Source organism: Mirounga angustirostris, unplaced genomic scaffold (genome assembly GCF_029215605.1).
Source record: "Mirounga angustirostris isolate CCGP_5_RB_7025 unplaced genomic scaffold, mMirAng1.0.hap1 SCAF_14, whole genome shotgun sequence".
Taxonomy (NCBI): domain Eukaryota; kingdom Metazoa; phylum Chordata; class Mammalia; order Carnivora; family Phocidae; genus Mirounga; species Mirounga angustirostris.
The window spans coordinates 57,230,732-57,249,798 of record NW_026991722.1 but is presented as its reverse complement, the minus strand read 5'-3'; the positions used below and the strand labels follow the sequence as shown (position 1 = coordinate 57,249,798).

Sequence of the window (19,067 nt, the reverse complement as noted above, 5' to 3'; positions counted from 1 at the left end):
TTGTATGATCAATCCTCAGGTTACGATCGTTTCTCAATGTCAGTATTTCAATTGATATCCATGTTAATCATTAAGGTCAAATCAAAATACTACAGCTGTGGGTTTTTTTTTTTTTTTAGAGATTTTATTTATTTATTTGAGAGAGAGAAAGAGAGAGAGCGCGTGCACAAGCAGGGGGAGCAGCAGAAGGAGAGGGAGAAGCAGGCTCTCCACAGAGCAAGGAGCCCGATGTGGGAATTGACCCCAGGACCCTGAGATCATGACCCGAGCTGAAGGCAGACGCTTAACCAACTGAGCTACCCAGGTGCCCCTACAGCTGTGTTCTGTTGTGTTTTGGGGTTGGGGGTGGTTGTCAAGTTTGGCCCTGAGAGCCATTTCCGGCTGCCCCTGTCCACCAGCAGCTTCTCTGCTTTATGGAAGGCCCAGCTGCTGTCCTGAGCATGGGGGCCTCTGCTCCCTGGTGCACCTGCCGCGGAGGCCCTGGTAATAACACCGGAGCTCTGATCTAATACATAGAATCCTTCAGAGGAGATTATGTTGAAGAGGAGAAAATTTGAAAAATAGGGGAAGGAAAGCTATGCACTATATTTTCATGCACAAAAAGCAAGTTTGAAATGGAGTTTGAGGGAAAGTTAAATTAAGTTTCATTGTATAAATGCTCAAATACATCTACTCTATTATTATTATCTTCCCTTGCCATTTTTAAAGCTTCTTTTCAAGGGTTCTTGAAGAACAAACTTAGTTTCCAAAATGAATTTTCAAAGAGATGACTGACATTGTCATCCTAGAAGCAACATTAATAAAAATGATCTTTGTTTCCTGGCAGTAAAGGAATCCAGAGTATTATTTTTTAATACAATAAAATTCACCTAAAATCAGGTGGGGGAAGGATGGTGGTGGTGGTAATAAGAGATTTAGCACCTTTTGTTAACACACACTGTTGCAATTCAGCTATAAGAAGTAATAAAAAAAACCAAGCCCAATATAGTAATATAAAATTGAAGTTTTACCATTGAATGACATTTTGGTCTTTGTGATTATGTGTATCCCAATGAAAAAAAGGAAAAAAAAATTAGGTTGGAAGTCAGATATTTAGAGCTCTTCTCCTTAAAGAATTTAAGGAATAGAACCAGATAGAACCTTTCAAAAGATTCAAGCACTGACAAAAGAACATTTAGCCCCCAAATTTATGATGCTCCTGTAGTTCACATTTCTTCAAGAAATAAGAGGGAGCAATTAAAAAGCCACTAATAAGCATTTCAAAAGAACTGGTATCTTTTTTTCTTCATTCTCTGGAGACTATTAAGAATGGTGAAATGAAAAAGAACACATATATCAACAACAAAAAAGACTGATTTGATTAAAACAATCCAATACACTAAAGCAAATTTGTTTAATCCAAGTCCTCCAAGTACTCAAAACTGTACTGCTAAACAATGAGTAAGTTGTAATGGGAGTTGGGCTTCACCAAAAAAAGAAACAAATAAGTTGGTTTCAAAATAATAACGAAGAGAACAACATGAAAATACCCTCCTAATCTCTAAGAGGTAACAGGGATAAACCCCAAAGATTCCAACGATCATAATCTAAAATCGAAGGTATAATTAACATGTTTTCTTAACACTAGAAGAGACAATGAAGAAGAGGATATTAATTTGCGATGTGGCCCACGTCTGCAAAGGAAGGTGTAACCAGGCTGGGTTCCTGAGAGAGTCTGCAGGGAAGAGGTCTATGGGCCGAGAAGGGACGCTCCTGGGAGGGAGCACGTGCCTGACGTGCATTTGGCTTCACTGGTCACATGGGGCTGCACAGGGAGAGTTCACCTCCCCAGACCTTAGTACCTCCTGTGTACAAGGATGCTGGCATCTGATGAGGATGTCTGCTCTTGATGGTTAGAAACCATTTCATAAAGGACCAAGCATTAGCCTGGCACATGATAGCTACTCAGTCCAAGTCACAATAATTATTCATTTTTTATTATCGTAATTATTATTCCTGTATGACAGACTGCTCAGATAATAACTGAAGTTCAGGAATATTATAGTAGGACCTAGTGGGCAGAAGGGGCCACCACATTATCTAGTTAATGTTATTGCCATCAGTATAGGCCAGAATAGCATCAATAATAAATAAGAAAAGCTTTCCTATGTTAAGCAGATAACATCTGTGTTAGATACTATCCTGAGTGCTTTGCTGACTGTTACTCTTTCAGCTGTCCTCTGAGGTAGATTATTACTCATATCTGACTGATGAGGGGAATGGGACTCAAAAAAGTTACATGACCTGCCCAAGGTTAACAGTGTAAACACACACCAGGATTTAAACCCAAGACCATCAAACTCCATGCGGTGGTTGGCTACATTGTTTATGATTCTGAAGACCTTTGTGCCTTACTTCCCAGAAAAGAGCTGGTATTTGTAACTTCTCCATCCAATAGTGGTTGACAGAACACAAGGTCTTCTGAAACTTTGATGATTTTTTGAGATGAACGTACAGTATTAATACACATAGCTCTTACAACTTCCATAAAATTACTGTCAAAATATGGGTTACCTTTAGAACATAGATCCTATTTATTTATAATTTTTTTAAAGATTTTATTTATTTATTTATTTAGAGAGAGTGCGAGCAGGGGGATGGGCAGAGGGAGAGGGAGAGAGAGAATCTCAAGCAGACTCCGTCTACACGGAGCATGGAGCCCAATGCAGGGCTCTATCTTCAACCCTGAGATCATGACATGAGTTGAGACCAAGAGTTGGGAGGCTTAACTGACTGAGCCCCACCCATGCACCCCTAGAACATAGATCCTATTTAAGTGATAATCACAGTAAATGGGCATAAATGTTAAAGGACAGTGATGATTAGAAATCTGAAGTTTATTATCAAAAGCAGGGAATAAAGGAATCCAGACTAAATAGCAATCTAGCCAACATGCTTTGTTGAGCAGATCCTGATATCATAGTTTTACCCTTTTTAAGCACTACAGTTTACAAAGAACTTTTGCTTGAATTAATCTTCCTGACAAGGCTGTGAGATAGGTGGAGCGTGTACTGGACTGCAGTTTTAGAACTGAAGAAAGGCCCAAAGTTCACAGGATAGCCCAAGGTCACAACCCCAAGGCTTCAGGCCCATGCCAAATGTTCTTTTAATTAGATGAAGTCCTAGAATGATTTACATCAGAGACATCAAATTCCACTCACTTCAGTCATTTGGAGAAAACTCAGAGTGTACCATGGAAGCACCTGCCAGCCTCCTCCCACCCAACAGCCCCCGGGTTTGGTGGAGGCCACGGCACCGAAGCACCCACCTGGGCAACCTGTTAACTTTCTGCCAGGAAGACTTATGGGTCAATTTTCCTTCCTCTCTGGCCCTGCCCCAGTGGTTGATCTAATGTGCAAATGCAATCATATCTCTGCCCCATTAAAAATCCTACAGTCCCATCATTTGCGTGTGTTGGGGGTTGTGGGTGAGTAGAGGAGGGAAGAAGAAAGAAGATTCCATCCTAAAAACACATCAACTGCAACCTGGCATATTCTCAGCACTGAGCATATATTTACATCTTTTTAGGATGGCCAGAAGGGAGGCTGACCCAGGAAATGACTGGATAGAGACCCTGTCCATGTTAAACAAAGTCTGGATATATCATGAGGGCAATGGTGAAGCCCTGATGAATTATGGAGCAGGAGAGCGAAAGATCTGGGCAGCCACATTGTGCAGTGGGGACTGGAGAGCTGAGAAAGGCAAAAGCATGAACTAAGGCAGTGATGGGAGGATGGAAGTAAAGGGGGGGGGGCAGTGATCTTGAGAGGTGAGAAGCATGATAGCTTCCAAAAGAGTCAGTACAGATGTGCACGATTATAGGGATCTTCCTGATGGAATCTGAATTTGGAGTAATGGCTTATTTGATAGCTTTTCTGAATTCCTCTTCTAATTAAAAAAATGACAAATTGATTCAAGGGTAAAGGTAGGGTATTCTTTCATGCTTCTGTCCTATATGGACAGGACACGGTATATAACTTTTATTTAAGGATGGAAATATAAATTTAAAATCTTTCTTGTTCCCAATATGTCCAACTAGTTAAAAGGAGATTTTAGTCCTCTGGCTTCTTATCTATAGAAGTTACTTTTGCTCACAAGAAAAAGATGAGGTTCAATTCAATAAACATTTATTGCACACTTAATTAGGTTTGAGGTAGTGAATGATACTCAGAAACTAAATTATGAAAATTATTTTATGATCCTTTTGCAGTTCCTATTACATTTACATGAATTTTATATGTAGGAAAATGCTCACTTTCAGCATTAAATGCATAAATCTAATCACTCCTGAGTGCTAGTCAAACCTCATTTACTCTGTGTGTGTTTTTAATTGTATTTACGAAGATGACCCCAGTTTACATCTCTTTTCTTTCTCTTCTTCCAGGCATTTCTCCAGGTTGTTCCTCTCTTGGATAGACCTGTACCTGCATTTAGCCCCTCACGGCTACCTCCTACTTCTCTTTTGCATTTCAACCTGAACAGCTTATCCTGATCCTTGGTTGAGATTTCATCCTCTGTCAGATGCTCTTGGAATACTCTGGACTTTTCTCTCCAGCTTGATCACCATCTTAGCACAGTGACTTGAACATAAAAGTGCTCAGTAGATATTTGGTAAATGAATGAAGAATGACTGAATAATAGCCAAATGTCAACTGTGAAATTTGCTCTAACACTTTGCAATGTGGCAGAGGACAAGAATGTTAGATACTAACAATGCAGAGAGCTCTTATGGCTTCTCATTGAGCAGAAAACACTTGCACCAACACTGGTCAAGATATTTACCTTCAGGTCAAAGCAGAGAAGTAGAATAACTAGGACACAGGGAACCACACCAAAGCGATGTGGTGATATGGAAAAACTCCCAGAGCTCCTGAGGTTCTGCTATCAAACAGGCTGACATCAAACAGGAGTATTAGTTAAGTAGCTGGAAACCAAATACAGGTGACCACCAAGCATCAGATAATAATATATTTAATGAAATCATTTTTGATGAAACAGAAGGCATGTCAGAATTTTTGTGGGCTTTAGTGTTCTCGCCATCAACAATCACACTGAATGTATTTATATGTGCTGGTGGATGAAATGTTCTGCTGATGGAAAACCACACTCATGATATGGCTATGCCCCCACAACAGGACCAAAAGTGCTGTCACAACCGGAAAGTGGCCAGATCCTCTCGGGGCTGCTCCTCAGCTCTGAAAGCCTGTGGCTCTAAGCAGCGCACTGGGTTGGCTTGCCGGCTCCGCGCCACACATGACTTGATCAGCCTCTTAGAACTTGGGCTCTTTTCTCTCAGATATATGTGATTTTAGCACTTTAAAAAAGTAAAAATGAGGCATCTATAGTTAAATCAATTAGTCTTCATCAAAATTTCCAAGATCTTTGCTCCCAAAGGCTCTCAGTCTTAGCTCAGAACGCCTCTAGAAATTCATCCCTTAAATACCCTGGAATCAATAACTGTGATTAGGAAGACCTAGCAGCTCCTGAGAGCAAAGGGCATAGCGTCTTTGGGATTTGTAACTAAGGCGATGCAGTGTTCAGTTCAAGGCATTTGTAACCTTCTGGCGCACTGGATTTACAACAAAGACTACTTGTAAATTATTCCACTGTTAACATTTACAGATGGTCCAGAGAGATGGGGGGAAAGCAGCATGTAACTTTCTCTATCGTCAGTGGAAAATGAGATCAACCTGTATGCTTACCTCCGTCACCCTGATGGATGGTTTCTGGGCGGCTGTCTGGGTCAGGGAATGCAGAGCACTACCTGCTCTCACCTCTAGGGAGACATTCATGCATAACTTTTGGCTTCTAGTGTACACAATACTCAAAGGCTTTCACGTAATCTATAGTTTCAGTCTCAAGCACCTAGTTTTTCTGAGAGAAGCATGGATTCCTTTGAGACAGCAGAAACAAGATATAGTATGATCCAACACTTGGGTCTTCCCTGGCCCTAGGCAAGAACTAGCCACAACCATCCGCTAAACAGACTGGTGCTCAGAGAAGCCTCTGCACTCTGGCTTTCAGTAGGCAAAGACACCAGGGTGTCCATTCAGCAGGCATTGCATACACAACCCAGTACAGATTATAATCATCCCAAAAGCAGCGAGCACAGGTTCAGGGCAAAGGGGTTAGGGTGACGTAGCAAAAGGAAGGAAGCAAAAGGAGAAAGATCCAGAAGCTTCTCAGCAAGCAGGGGGACTAATAATGCCATGTTTCTATGGCTTGGGAAAATTGAGATTTAAAAATATTCATACAATTAGTAATTACCAATAAATTACTAGATAGTCATTGCTAAGATCAGCTTTCAGTTTCTAGTGTTCCAGTGTCCACTTTAACAATACTCTAAACAGTTAATATCACTAGTTGCTTTGGTTAGTCAATATGTTTTTCCCTCTAAAAAGGACTAAATGGTTTGGATTCCTTTAAATACTGTCTCTAATAAAAATTAACATGTGGCACCTGCAGGATCCCTTCCCTTCATGCCTAAAGTTTGGTAATTGGGCCCAGTGGAAAGGAAGAGTGGGCTCAGCACATCCACAAGCCACACTTCCTCTGAAGCTCTCCTATGCTGTGTCCCTGGCTAACCCTTCCCCCACTGCAGGGCTGATCTTCCTTACATTTTTTTCCTTGCCTAAAGCTCCTGAGTGACTACTCATTGCCGAAAGGCTACATCTCTACTCCTTGGCACGGAGCATAAGGCTGCCCAATCTAGCCCCGATCTCCCAATCTCCCTGCCCACCCCCCCCCCACCCCCCGCCCCTTCTACCACTCTAATTTTAACACACTTCTCATTCCCAGATCAGGCCAACTCGCTCAGCCCTCCTTGCCCTTTTGGAACTCATCTGTCTCACTCATTATTTATTCCCTGCCACACACTTAACCTCCTCCGCAAATTCCTCCCCAGGACATACATCTCTTGGACAATATCCATCTGCAAGATTCAGCTGCTTGGCTTCAGAGCTGCTTCTCTGAAGTCTTACCTGACCGTCCTGTGTACAACCCCTGCCCCTGGCCTCTCTGTGCCAGTCCTCATCCCTGCAACAGGCCACCAGATGACATGCTGGTCGCTCCCATCTAGATTGTTAACCCCTGAAGAGAGCCCATAACAGGCTCCTCTGTGTTCCCAGTACTCAGCACAGTGCCCGAAACCTAGTGAGTACTTAATAATTATAATCCTAACAACTCCTGAGATAAGGTGATACTACCTTGCTCTTCAAAGATGAGGGACCCCGAGGCTTAGAGATGTGATTCTTCAGTCACACAGCTAGTCACTGAGAGAGCTGGGATTTGAAACTAGGTTTATTTAACTTCCGAGTATGTCCTTTCCCTATATCCTGGGGCTCATTTTAAAAGTTAGGTCCACAATTTATGTGACCCATAAAACAGAGTAATTATTTGAATATTACTCTTTCTTCCTTAGAATATGCCAAAGGAGGAAAGAGTGATTCTGCCTGCCCGCCTAAAAGGTGATGCATGACACCTGATGCTATCTTGTGTCTCAGGTCACAATGGTCTTGATTATTGACAGATTCAGCAGTTTCTAATTAATTTAGAGCAAAGCGCTGTTTAGATATGGAAATTATACACTGACTTATAATAGGCTAATTTAAAATTATATTACTTTAAATTTGTATTACAGGATCTTTGGATCTTAAGGTAAACTCTGTGCTGTGAGGTTTTACATGATAGTTTTTCCATTCTCAGAATAATATTGTCATTCCAACAACAAAATAAAATAAAGGCATAAACTTTTGGGGAAAAAATAATAAAAAATATTTGCAAATCATTATTTAACTGGTTCCTCTGACCCAAGATCAAATTCTTGGACAAAACTGTTCTGATTAAAAAGATAATCTAGGGAATAAATTCTAGCATAATCATAATGATTAAATGACCATAAAATGGTACTTGAATCACAATATACATACAGGTATTTTTTAAGAAATGGGAGGAAGAATCAGACTCTTCAACGGTGAACAGAACATTAGACATCATTGAGCCAAGTTCCGTATCTCACCAACTCCCCACTGGTGTCAGATTATGAATTTCACTTTCAGAATGGTTATAAACAGAGCTCGGTTTCCTTTTGTTCTATGGTTAAGTTTATTCAGTAGAGATGGCCATAACCATAATTAGCTAATGATTCAGGAGCCAGCAGGGAAACATCTAACCTTTTTAAAGAGCTGTACTACAGAACTGGGACAGCGAAGAGTTCATTAACTATTTGTAATATCAATTCCTAACTAAAAACTTGCAAATGCAGAAATAAATAGGTAGCCAGATGCAATCAAATTTCAAAATGTAGTAGAGATACCAGAATTTATTGGCATTCTATTATTAATGATTTTATTGATAGACAACTGTTAAATCCTTAATTTATTTTTCTTGTAAAATTAAGACCTTTTTTTGTGATATCAGATTTAAAAAAAAAATGAGAAAAGGAAGAGCTAGAGGACCAGAGTTAGTCCTATGAAAAGAAACAACACAAACCACCTAGTGACATGGTTTGAAAGGGCCGATGTAAGAAAAAACACTGATACAGCAGTTAGTAGGTGTGAAGTACAGTTTGGAATGCTTTTTTAAAAAAATATTACCTTTTTTAATCCTCGCAAGAACCTCATAATGTTTATTTACTTATAGGCTCCTTGCATGAAGCAGAAGAGAATGGGCTAGCCAAAGCCGGTGGTGGTCATAGAGTGAAAATGTCTTTCCTTGGACTTACTAATGGTAGACAATCAAACGGAGTGCCGCTGCCTTAAAATAACTTTTTAAAAATTAATATTTGGTCCATACTTCCTAATATTAAACTTCCTAAACCAAAATTAATTATATGCCAAAAAGTGTAATTTCTACAGGAAACTTCTTAAAACCAAACGCATGATTATCTCCTATCATTCATTAACTATAATGATCTCTTTCCTTGCTTTTACTGTCAAAAGATCTGTTTCACTGTCCCCTCTGAGGTGGCAGTTTTCATAGACTCCCTGACATTCTCCTGCTGAATCCCTTTAATAATAACTTCTGTGTGGTAACCAGCTGGAAACATGAGTGCAAGCTGTTGGCCACAAAAAGAACAAATCTCGTTTTCCCTACAGCTCCAGGATCAAATCAAACATTTTTAGGAAATTTAACAAATTTTCTTAAGATAAATACAATTGCTTTACTGACTATTTATGTTCAATGGAATGAAAACCTGTCCTTCACCTTGGTTTAAGAACACAGCATAGAGTTTTCAAACAACAAAGAGCTCAGTTATAAGAAAAAAATAGCATCCTTTAATACATTTTTTATATTTTCTATCTGATTTGTTACAGAAGAATATTTGATGAGTAGTTTGGCTAAATCAGGAAATACTAGAAGTGAACAATGAGGCTTTAAGATCTGTACACATTTTGCTGGCTACCTACCTAAGGCAAAGCAGCATCAGGGAAAAGTGACAAAGAGGAGTAAATGAAAACAGCACACATTTGTCAAGTCTACCACAGTAATGAATTTAGGGTGAAATCTGTTTAATAAAAACCCAAACATATTATATAAAAAAAATAAATTCTTGATTTATACATGAAACTAAAGTTTTTATATGGTACAAGTCTTTTTTTAAAATCAAAAGTGTTTCGGATGAATAAAACATTTATGCCTACCTTTTACTAACAGAAAATATTCCCTGTCTCATCTGAAATCTTACCTAGCAGGACAAATGCTTTAAAGAAATAAGGCAAAATATTTCTTCCATCTCTTCCTTATGGCCTCATCTCTTCCAGATTCACAATGTAGTGAAGTTCCTATTTGCTTTAAGACTGTGGCCCTGATTCTCAGCAACCGGAACTATTCACTTTTTAAATATAACTATTGAGGAAGCGTTCATTGCAAAGATATCAGTAGTATAAGAAGTTACCAGTGACAGTAAAGCACAGCATTAAAATAATTAGGACTACACCTGTTAGAAGAACAAGGTGGCTGCCATCCATTAAAAGTGTATTCGCATGTTTAGGCATCAGCTTTAATGTTTTGGTTGTTCCTGTGATTGTTGCCCACCTCCCATCCCCACAGACAGGCAACTTAATAGATGTTTTCCCCACTCGGTAGTTTCTCCTGAATGAATGAATCAAAGAATGAGTACTTAAAATGATAATTTTCTAACATTTCACTAAAATGAATATCAGAATGTTTAATTAACATATTCAAGCACTGTTTTAATTAAGAAGACATATAGCTCCAAAACATTTATGAATAAATTGAAGCAACAATGCCTAAAGAACAAAAATGAGAGTCATTTGAAAATATCATCACCTAAGGCGCAACAACGTGAAGGAGTCTCATGCTGTAGACCATGAGACTATAAAATATCATTAATGAGGGACATTGGCACATAGTACATATATCATGAGAGTAAAATCACGGAGAGAATCTTTGTTAGTGCAAGAAAAGCACATAGTTTGTGTAAAAATCATTCTTTATTTAGAGCTGCTATTTTACTGGCAAATTACAAGGATTTTCTCTGTTGGATTATGTCTGCGTGTAATGAACAGTGGAGAGAAGAGAGAGAAATGAAGGGATTCTAAATGAGTAAAAGAAAATTAAGCTTTCCCCTGTCTTATTAAAGAAAAAAAAATTGGATCCATGAACAGACATTAAAATTCTTTCCTAGGTGCTAGTTTACTAGCTAGAATGATGGAATTTGTGTTCTTCCTGGTCATTTCAGGATTTAAATAATTTTATGTGACAGAGCTGATATGTTGATCAATAAAAAGACAGCAATCATTTACATTTAGTGCAATTTTAAGAATCTGCATTAAGCAAGCTAAGTGTTTGTAATGGAATGAATGCAGAACCACCTTACTTAGTGAAGTGCATAAATGAAGTGGGGCTGAATTTTTAACATCAATGATTATGGATTAAAGAAAAATCAAATCAATTGAAAGAACTGGCTTTGGAAATCATACAATGTCAGTATTTTTGAGCATATAATACTGTGCAAAATCCAGGAAAGCAAACAGATGTTTACTTCTATTTCCCTCCTTCTTCTAGTATTTATCTTATCATTTGGGAAAAGCCTTCTTGTATTGCAGTTTGACTACATGTGCATTTTGCAAATTTCCAGATGTGTTCAAATGTTTTAATCTACATTATGGCTTTATATTTTAGGTCTCCATGATTCCCTAATCAGAGTTCTCATTTCTCTAAACACTAAATGAAATTGAAAATTTTGATATACCTCATTTAGTTTGAGAGTATTATGGACATTTTTTCCAAACTAGTCTTTCTAGATATATTGGTCTAGCATCTATTCAATAGATAATCAGTCCCATTATGTTGTACTGTAACACCAAATCCCTTGAAAAGAACATTCACTTTTCTGCAAAAAAAATTCAAAAAACTAAAAACAAACCAAAAAAGCCAACCCCCCCCCCAAAAAACAAACAAACAAAAAACGCCCAACCCAATGACAAAAAAAACCCACAACTTTCTGACTGGGGGGGTCAAGATAATTTCCATTCTCAAATTTGTGCCAATAAAATTTACCCATTTAAGGTAAGTATCCTTCCAATTAAGGTGATACCTGTAGTGGGTTTCCCTGTAATGCTTACTGAATACTGTCCATAAGAACTGATCTCGATTCCAGCATAGATTTAGATGACGAATACTGAAATGTTAGCAGAGTTAGTGACTGGCCTTTAAGAAATGATGTGAAACGTGGCAAAGCTGTGTATTTTGGACACTCTGACAAGCATTTGAATGTGTATTTTTATAACGTAAGAATAAAAAGCCTGAGGATATCTACAATTAACTAAATGGTAAGGCTCCAGTCTCCCCAAAACAACTAGAAAGGTATAAAAGAAAACAACAAGACAATGCCTTTGAAAGGCATGCTTAGAAAATATGAATACTAGTTTGGAATGCAAGAGGCACTTTAAAAAAGTAAGGAAAGGAGAACTGGGGAGGAGGCTGATATAGGTGGCCCAAAGGAATATTATTTGAAAACTCAGACTTGAAAAGATCTATACAGAGAGGTGGACGAAAATCAGACTGAAAGTGTTTGAAGGAAAAAGGCAATAAGAACAGAAAATGAAAAAGGAGTTTATGTGAGAATAAAATAGAATTGGGAATAACTGGCTGTTTTGGAGAAATGGTTAGGATTTCAGATCCCTTCCATTTGGAGGCCTTGAAGATGAGTGGGCTGTATGTTTTCATTTTATTGTGATGCTCGGGTAGGAGAACACGGACCCCTGTCCTAACAGCCTGCATTGCTGAGTCTAGACCACTTTTAAATTGGTCACAAGAAAATGATGCTCCCAAGGACATGGTCAGAGCATCAATTTTCATTTAATAATACTTCAACTTTCTGGAGTGAAAAACGTCTGACCCACGGCCACAGATACATTCGGATCTTGGCCAGCCGTCTAATGAGTGTGTGTCTTGGGTCATTCGGATTAGGGCAACCCCTCGGTACTGCACACAAGTCAACACAAAGGGCCTAGGTAGTGTCAGTGGCTACATTTTTCTAGCAGTAATAATATCTTAAATTTGGAATAGAGCTTTGACATATTTCATAGTGTTCTCACAGACTGCACTTATGAATGGCGGTCCTAAATCCCTGACAGGAAAATCCCTTACTACTGTGTCAAGTCAACAGAGTGAACTAGAAATTGTGTCATAAAATTTTCTAGATTTTTCAAATAAAAATTTCTGCGATCCCACCCTAATCGGACTTTACTATCAACAAATGCTGTTCTGTTTTTACTGCTAACTCTGTGAATTGAAACTTGTACATATTTTATCATGTCGAAAGAAGTCCAACTGATTGCCCTATGACACTATAGTGAAAACATGATCAAATAGAGCCAGGTTTCAAAAGGTTAATGGAGTAAAATTCTACACAAGGAGTATGGAAACAAGCCCTATATAGCCTTAAATAGGAATGTAAATGTTTCCTCGGGGTATGCTATTCAGAATAATAGGTTATTTTGAAGGGAATCTATTCTGATAGTACAGAATATCTAAATCCTTCTGAAACAAGTAGCAATTTCATTTATATAGATTAATGAGCTTATGACAAGTTCATGCTCAAGAGTTATTCAGGCATTCCTCTGCTCCTTCCTAGGAAGAATAAATTTATTTTATTCATTCACCGTAAAAGTTACACTTTGTAATTTCTTAGCTATATAAATCATCATGGGATGAGAAATTGGGCCTACATGTTGGTAATAAACTTAAATATGTTTGAATAAAGACTTCACAATGCTCTTTCCAATCATTGGTTTCTTTTAAAAAAATAAATATACACCACATATTCAATGGAGAGATTAGCCCATTTCCCAAAAGTTAACTGACTTAAAGCCCCAGGTAAACAAACAAACAAGCAAAAAACCAAAGGTCCATTTAAAGAACAGAGCTCAGGATCAAAATGTCATCAGCCCTTGGGTAACTAAATTGCAGCAAGCAATTGCTTTTTAGAAGTAAAGCCACCTCTCAACAGACTAAGGCTTTTGTTCCGTATCTTCAAAGAACAACCCACTTGCAACAGCATCAAACTCTGTTCACAATACTTGCTCACACCCCACATCAAAGCACATCCCCTTTCCCGAGTCATTTCTTTTAATTAGAGCTAATAAAGATATGGGTTTACATGCTGCCTGCTGTTTGCATCGAATCCCTAGAAAACACAGTCAAGAAATTCATCAATTTGATGTCAGTGTCTATCTCCCTGGAGCCAGCCCACCCCTCCTCTGCTCAGTACCTGACAGGCGCGCCTCGGCTGTGTGCTGGCTTCAGCATGACTGTCACTGTGTTGTCCGTCTGATTCAAAGGGGTCTCGAGTTCATAAGCCGGCATAGAGGGTGCTGGGGGAAAAATGTGTGAGATGGCAGACTCATTATTTCTGGTCGATCTTTTCAGTTTTCCTCCTAGTTCCATTTGCAAAGAACATTAAGAACACAGTGCACTTAAACTGCAGCTATGAACTGACCATGGGCAGCCTCTGTGTATATACCCTACACCGAATATCAGGAACCACTGCTAAAACCAGGAGATGTTGACTTCTTTGATCTTGAGTTTAAGCTGGGAGAGAGCATGAGGGGGGTTTGTGAGGTGTTAGTAATATTCTGTCTCTCAATTTCCATTCTTGCTAAATGGGTGTAGGTTAGCTTGAGAACATACATCAAGCTGGGCACTTATAATTTGTGTACTTACTGCTAGGTATGCTTTTCTTTAAAAATAACTTTAAATGCATATTTAAGAAATAATCACTAGGATCATAAAACTGAACATTATAGCTCTCCCATCGAAGTCAAGATGGAAGACTGCGTATGCCACAGATCCATCTAGGGATCTGAAGACTGTAGAAGCCAGAGAGGCTTGTTGAAATTAGTGACCACTAGTGGGCTCTCAGGGAGAGCAGGAAGGTGGAAAAGGTATGGGAATTGGAGTAAGAAAGGCTTGGGTTGACTTTCTGTTTTGTTTTAATCAGCCTAAGAGCGTAGGCACATGAATTACCTCTGGAGCTTCAGTTTACCCTTCTTCCAAAATAGGAGAAATTACCCTCTAGGGTTATTATGGGAATTCAAAGAGATAATAAAGAGAGCCAGGCAAATATAATCCTACCAATGTTAATTCTTTTCCCCCACTTCATGTGAATCCTATTTCCAGGTCCATTTCCTGGCATTCTTTGTTTTCTAGATTGTTCATTCTTACGAGAAGATAACGACAGAGTTCTTCAATAATTTTGTCATCACCATGGACTAGATAGATCATTTCATGAAGCTGTGATGCGGGAGGGCACATGGTGTAGGTACCTGATGAGAACACTAGTGATCCTTTTTTTTACAAATATAGTTTTTTAAATCTCTTACATATAAAAAGCTTTTCTGTAAAAGACATGGGTTATGTCTCATTTCCATTTATTGGATTTTCTCAGCATTAAAAATTAACTCCAATTCTATTAAAAATTAACTCTGATTCATAACACAGAATTATATTTTGTATAGAAAATAGTTATCTGAGGTCCATGAAAGTAGAAAATTGGGGCCCATAAACTGTAATTTTCTTTTTTTTTTTAAGATTTTATTTATTTATTTGAGAGAGAGAATGAGAGAGAGCAAGCACATGAAAGGGGGGAGGGTCAGAGGGAGAAGCAGACTCCCCGCCGAGCAGGGAGCCCGATGCAGGCCTCGATCCAGGGACTCCAGGATCATGACCTGAGCCGAAGGCAGTCGCTTAACCAACTGAGCCACCCAGGCGCCCAACTGTAATTTTCTTTGAACTATAAAAATCAAATAGTTACTCTTGATGAGTCTGTGCAGGCTAACTAAAATGTTAACTGTCTTTGTTTTTGGATAAAACTGTATGAACTTGGTGGGCTAACAGTGGTCAGACTCATATCAACCAGAATTTTTATATAACAGAAATGGTAAAAATGAATTTTTTTTTCTAAAAGAACATCCTCTTTAAGATAATACTCTTTGAGATATGATTTCCATAGGGGAAAATTACCAAAATAATGGAGGCTTGGAAATACACATACTGGCACACATTTCCTCTTCAGTCTCCATCATAAGTTCAAGCACCAGATTATATCATCTTAATTACATCCAGGTATCAATGCACTTGATTAAGATCAGAGAGGGCATGCATGGAAAATTACAACTAGAAGCCAGATTTTCTGATTCCAAGTCTAGTAGTCTCTAGAGATGTACGACCTATGCCACTTTCCTAACCTCCCAAGGACGTCTTCCTCTTCTTCCAACTCTCCATACTGTTATTACCTAACACTTCCTATGAAGTATCAAGTGTATATTGAATTTCAAGTTGAGTTTGTGCTCATAAATAAAATCATAAACGATGAAAAATTTCCTCCTAAGTTATAATTGCTTAAAAACAAAATTCCAAACCTCCCTCCCTCAAAACCTAATTGAGTGCTTATAGTACTTTTTTTTTTTTAGATTTTTATTTATTTAGTTGAGAGAGAGAGCACACAAGCGGGGGAGGAGCAGAGAGAGAAACAGACTCCTTGCTGAGCAGGAAGCCCAACATGGGACTCGATCCCAGGACCCCAGGATCATGACCTGAGCTGAAGGCAGATGCTTAACCCACTGAGCCACCCACACACCCCATAGTACTCTTGTTGTAAGCACTTCCCTGCCTCTGATTCTAAGCAAAAACTTTCCAAAAACTAGAAATGAGGGACAATAGATAAAATAAGGCTAAATATTATTTAGCTAACACTGACTGATTGAAAGAGTTATTTCCCTCACCAGCCTCCTGCTCATCTTCCCCCAACCAAAACAGACAAGGCCAAAACTCAAATACTTCACCACTCATACCCAAAGGGGGAAAAAGGAAATGTCCATGGAATTGTGCTTATTGTTATTATATATCCAGCAGATGGCAACTCCATTTTCTCTAGTCTGAAGCACAAAGACATTTTCTGCACAGTTGCACATGCCCAGAAATACTTCTCAAATTATGTCTTTGGTCGGATGGCATAATTGAGTCTCTACCAGCAAAAAGCTGGAGGCTGTAAGTGCCTGGTACCACCCCTCTGTCATCGCAACTACTAATGGTGAAGGTCCCAAGGAAGGCTGATCCTTCGGGAAGCAGACTCCATATAACGCTGTCTTTCTGCTGAGCACTCGGTCGTTCACGGCTCATTGCAGATATCTCCCCAATGCTGCTGCTCTGGTAACCTGTACTGTGAAGGGGGTAGGAGCACACAGACCAGAACTCTCGCTCATGCTCAGGTCCTCCAGTGCAAACTGATACAACATGCCTACTTCCTAATGCAGGAGGATCTTAAGCTCCCGAATTATAAGTATTTGCAGTATCTCATTCAATTCCACAAGTCTGATTTTCATGCATGCCAAAGTGTTAATCTGAACACAATGGGTCAGTCGGGGTGAGGTTTGTATCCTTGACAGTGAAAAATACAAAAACGTTACCTGTGATAAAAGACATAACTCACAAAGGTATAATACCTGATATTTTGGTGGTGAACTGATTTGTTGCTGGAGGTCCAAACCCCTTAGCTGTGCTAGCTCGGATGGTGAAGGAGTACGTGGTCCCTGGATACAGTCCAAAGAACAGAAAATGGGTTTCATTCCCCAGTTTTGAAACTCTTCCACTTTGATTGGATAAGTCTATTTCGGGGTCAAAGGAACTGACTGCTTTGTAGGTGATCTGCAAGAGAATAAGAATTCGATAAAATACCTGAAGCAGGTGGACCGGGATCACATCTTTATCCAATAAACCCCTGTGATGTATGCACTGTCGGATGCTTTATGATAAGCTCCTCTACTCACTTATACTCTTCAAATCCTGGATCCGGTGAAGGGGTGCAGGGATTCAGCCAAAACTGCTATGAGTTATTACTTTTATAGACAGAGGAATTGAAAGCCAGTAGATTAGAACATAAAGGATGAATTCAGGTTTAAGCTAATACCTTGAAGTTGTTTGTTTTCAAAATGTCACTTTGGAAAACTACATTACAGTTGGCTTAAAACAACATCACAAAATGTACAACTAGCTCAAACAGATAAGGACCGTACAAGGGTAAGGCCTCATCTCTCATCTAAGGGCCAGTTTGATTCTGCACTGAACAGGATTATTGTCTTCTGGAAACAAGGGCATTTTTAAATGTTTTCACCAATGTGGGCAAAGATATCTGCTCTCACAGTAAATCCTAGACACGTGTCAGGAGCTCTTGATGGTATGACCATGGTGCTCGTGACAGGTCATATTTACTTCTTTTCTTCGGAGCAATGCTGTCCGATAGAACTTTCTGTCATGATGGAAATGTTCTATTCTGCACTCTGATGGTAGCCACCAGCCACAAGTGGTGACAGAGCACTTGAAATGTGGCTAGTGAGACTGAGGACCTGAGCATTTTATTTTATTTAATTTTCATTAACTAAAATTTAAATGTAAATCACCGTGCATGACTAGGAGCTGCCATTTCAGGCAATGCCACTCTAGAAGGCTCTCATATGTTGCCACATAACAGGGGTTTAAAGCACATTGGACGCATCTGGAATGTGTGAAAATAAATATATCATAGGTGTCTTGAAATTTGCCCTTTCAAATGATTTTTTTAAAGAATTTCACCATAAGTAGTTCATCAACTATTCACGAACACGCATTTTAGAGGTGATTACTAACTTCTACTGGTTGTAATGACATAATTTTTAAATGTGGCATATTCAAAAGTTTTAAATTGCAAAACTGAGCACTTTTCTTGCTTTTAAATAGGTAAACTTATTTATAATTTATGTGCATGAACACTAATACTGTTATTACACAAAGTGATAATTGGCATTCTTTCTTCTTATATTTATACCATGTCATTATAATTAGGGAGACTTCTCTGAAAGAATATTTAGATTGAATCATCTAAGTTTGGCAAGAAAATGTTTGCTGTATATACTAATCACTATAGTGCATGCCACTCTCAGAGTTAGGCAGCGTATCTGTCGTTAACCCTCTAGCCGATTTCCCTCACAAGGTTTCTCTGAGTCAAGAGTGTCCCCCACCAGCTGCTCTGGGAGGGACTTCAACATTGGCACCACTGTGTGCTTAGTTGTATACTCAGTCCTCGTTCTGACACTTCTAGAGAAAACAGTGGTTCAGAGAGGGTAGATCTAAGCTATGAGGGCACATTTGCTCCCCAAAGTTTATTCATTCATTCACTCATTCATTCACCCATTCTAAACACATTCATCGCATGCCTCCAGTGAACCAAGCACTGGGCTCTGAGCTGGGATCTCACATGGTGGGTGAGACATGGTACCTGTCCTGGAGGAGGTAACAGTCTGGTGGAGAAGTAGAGATGCAATTCAACAGCTATGATACAGTCTAAGTAAATGAGGACAAGCACTGCCCACCAGAGCTAGGTACAGCTCCTTGTTTGTTTTGTTGCCTTACTAAAAACTTTAACGGGACACAATTGTATAGGAGACAAAGTCCAAACTTCCTACCTTTGGGTTTAAGACCTGCCTACATCTTCTTCTCCAAACTCATCTCTGAATACTTAACACAGT

The 19,067-nt window shown here is 39.0% G+C and overlaps 1 protein-coding gene across 2 annotated transcripts in view; it reads right to left on the bottom strand.

Moving 5' to 3' along the window:
* The window catches only part of PTPRM (protein tyrosine phosphatase receptor type M), an 810,901-nt gene that overhangs the window by 291,824 nt on the left and 500,010 nt on the right, over positions 1-19,067 (bottom strand). For both annotated transcript variants that reach the window (XM_045887027.3, XM_045887028.3), the window contains exons 10-11: positions 17,010-17,211; positions 13,778-13,880 (exon numbers count right to left, since the gene is read on the bottom strand). In XM_045887027.3, the coding sequence (XP_045742983.1) occupies positions 13,778-13,880; positions 17,010-17,211 (305 nt within the window). The remainder of the gene's footprint in view (positions 1-13,777; positions 13,881-17,009; positions 17,212-19,067) is intronic.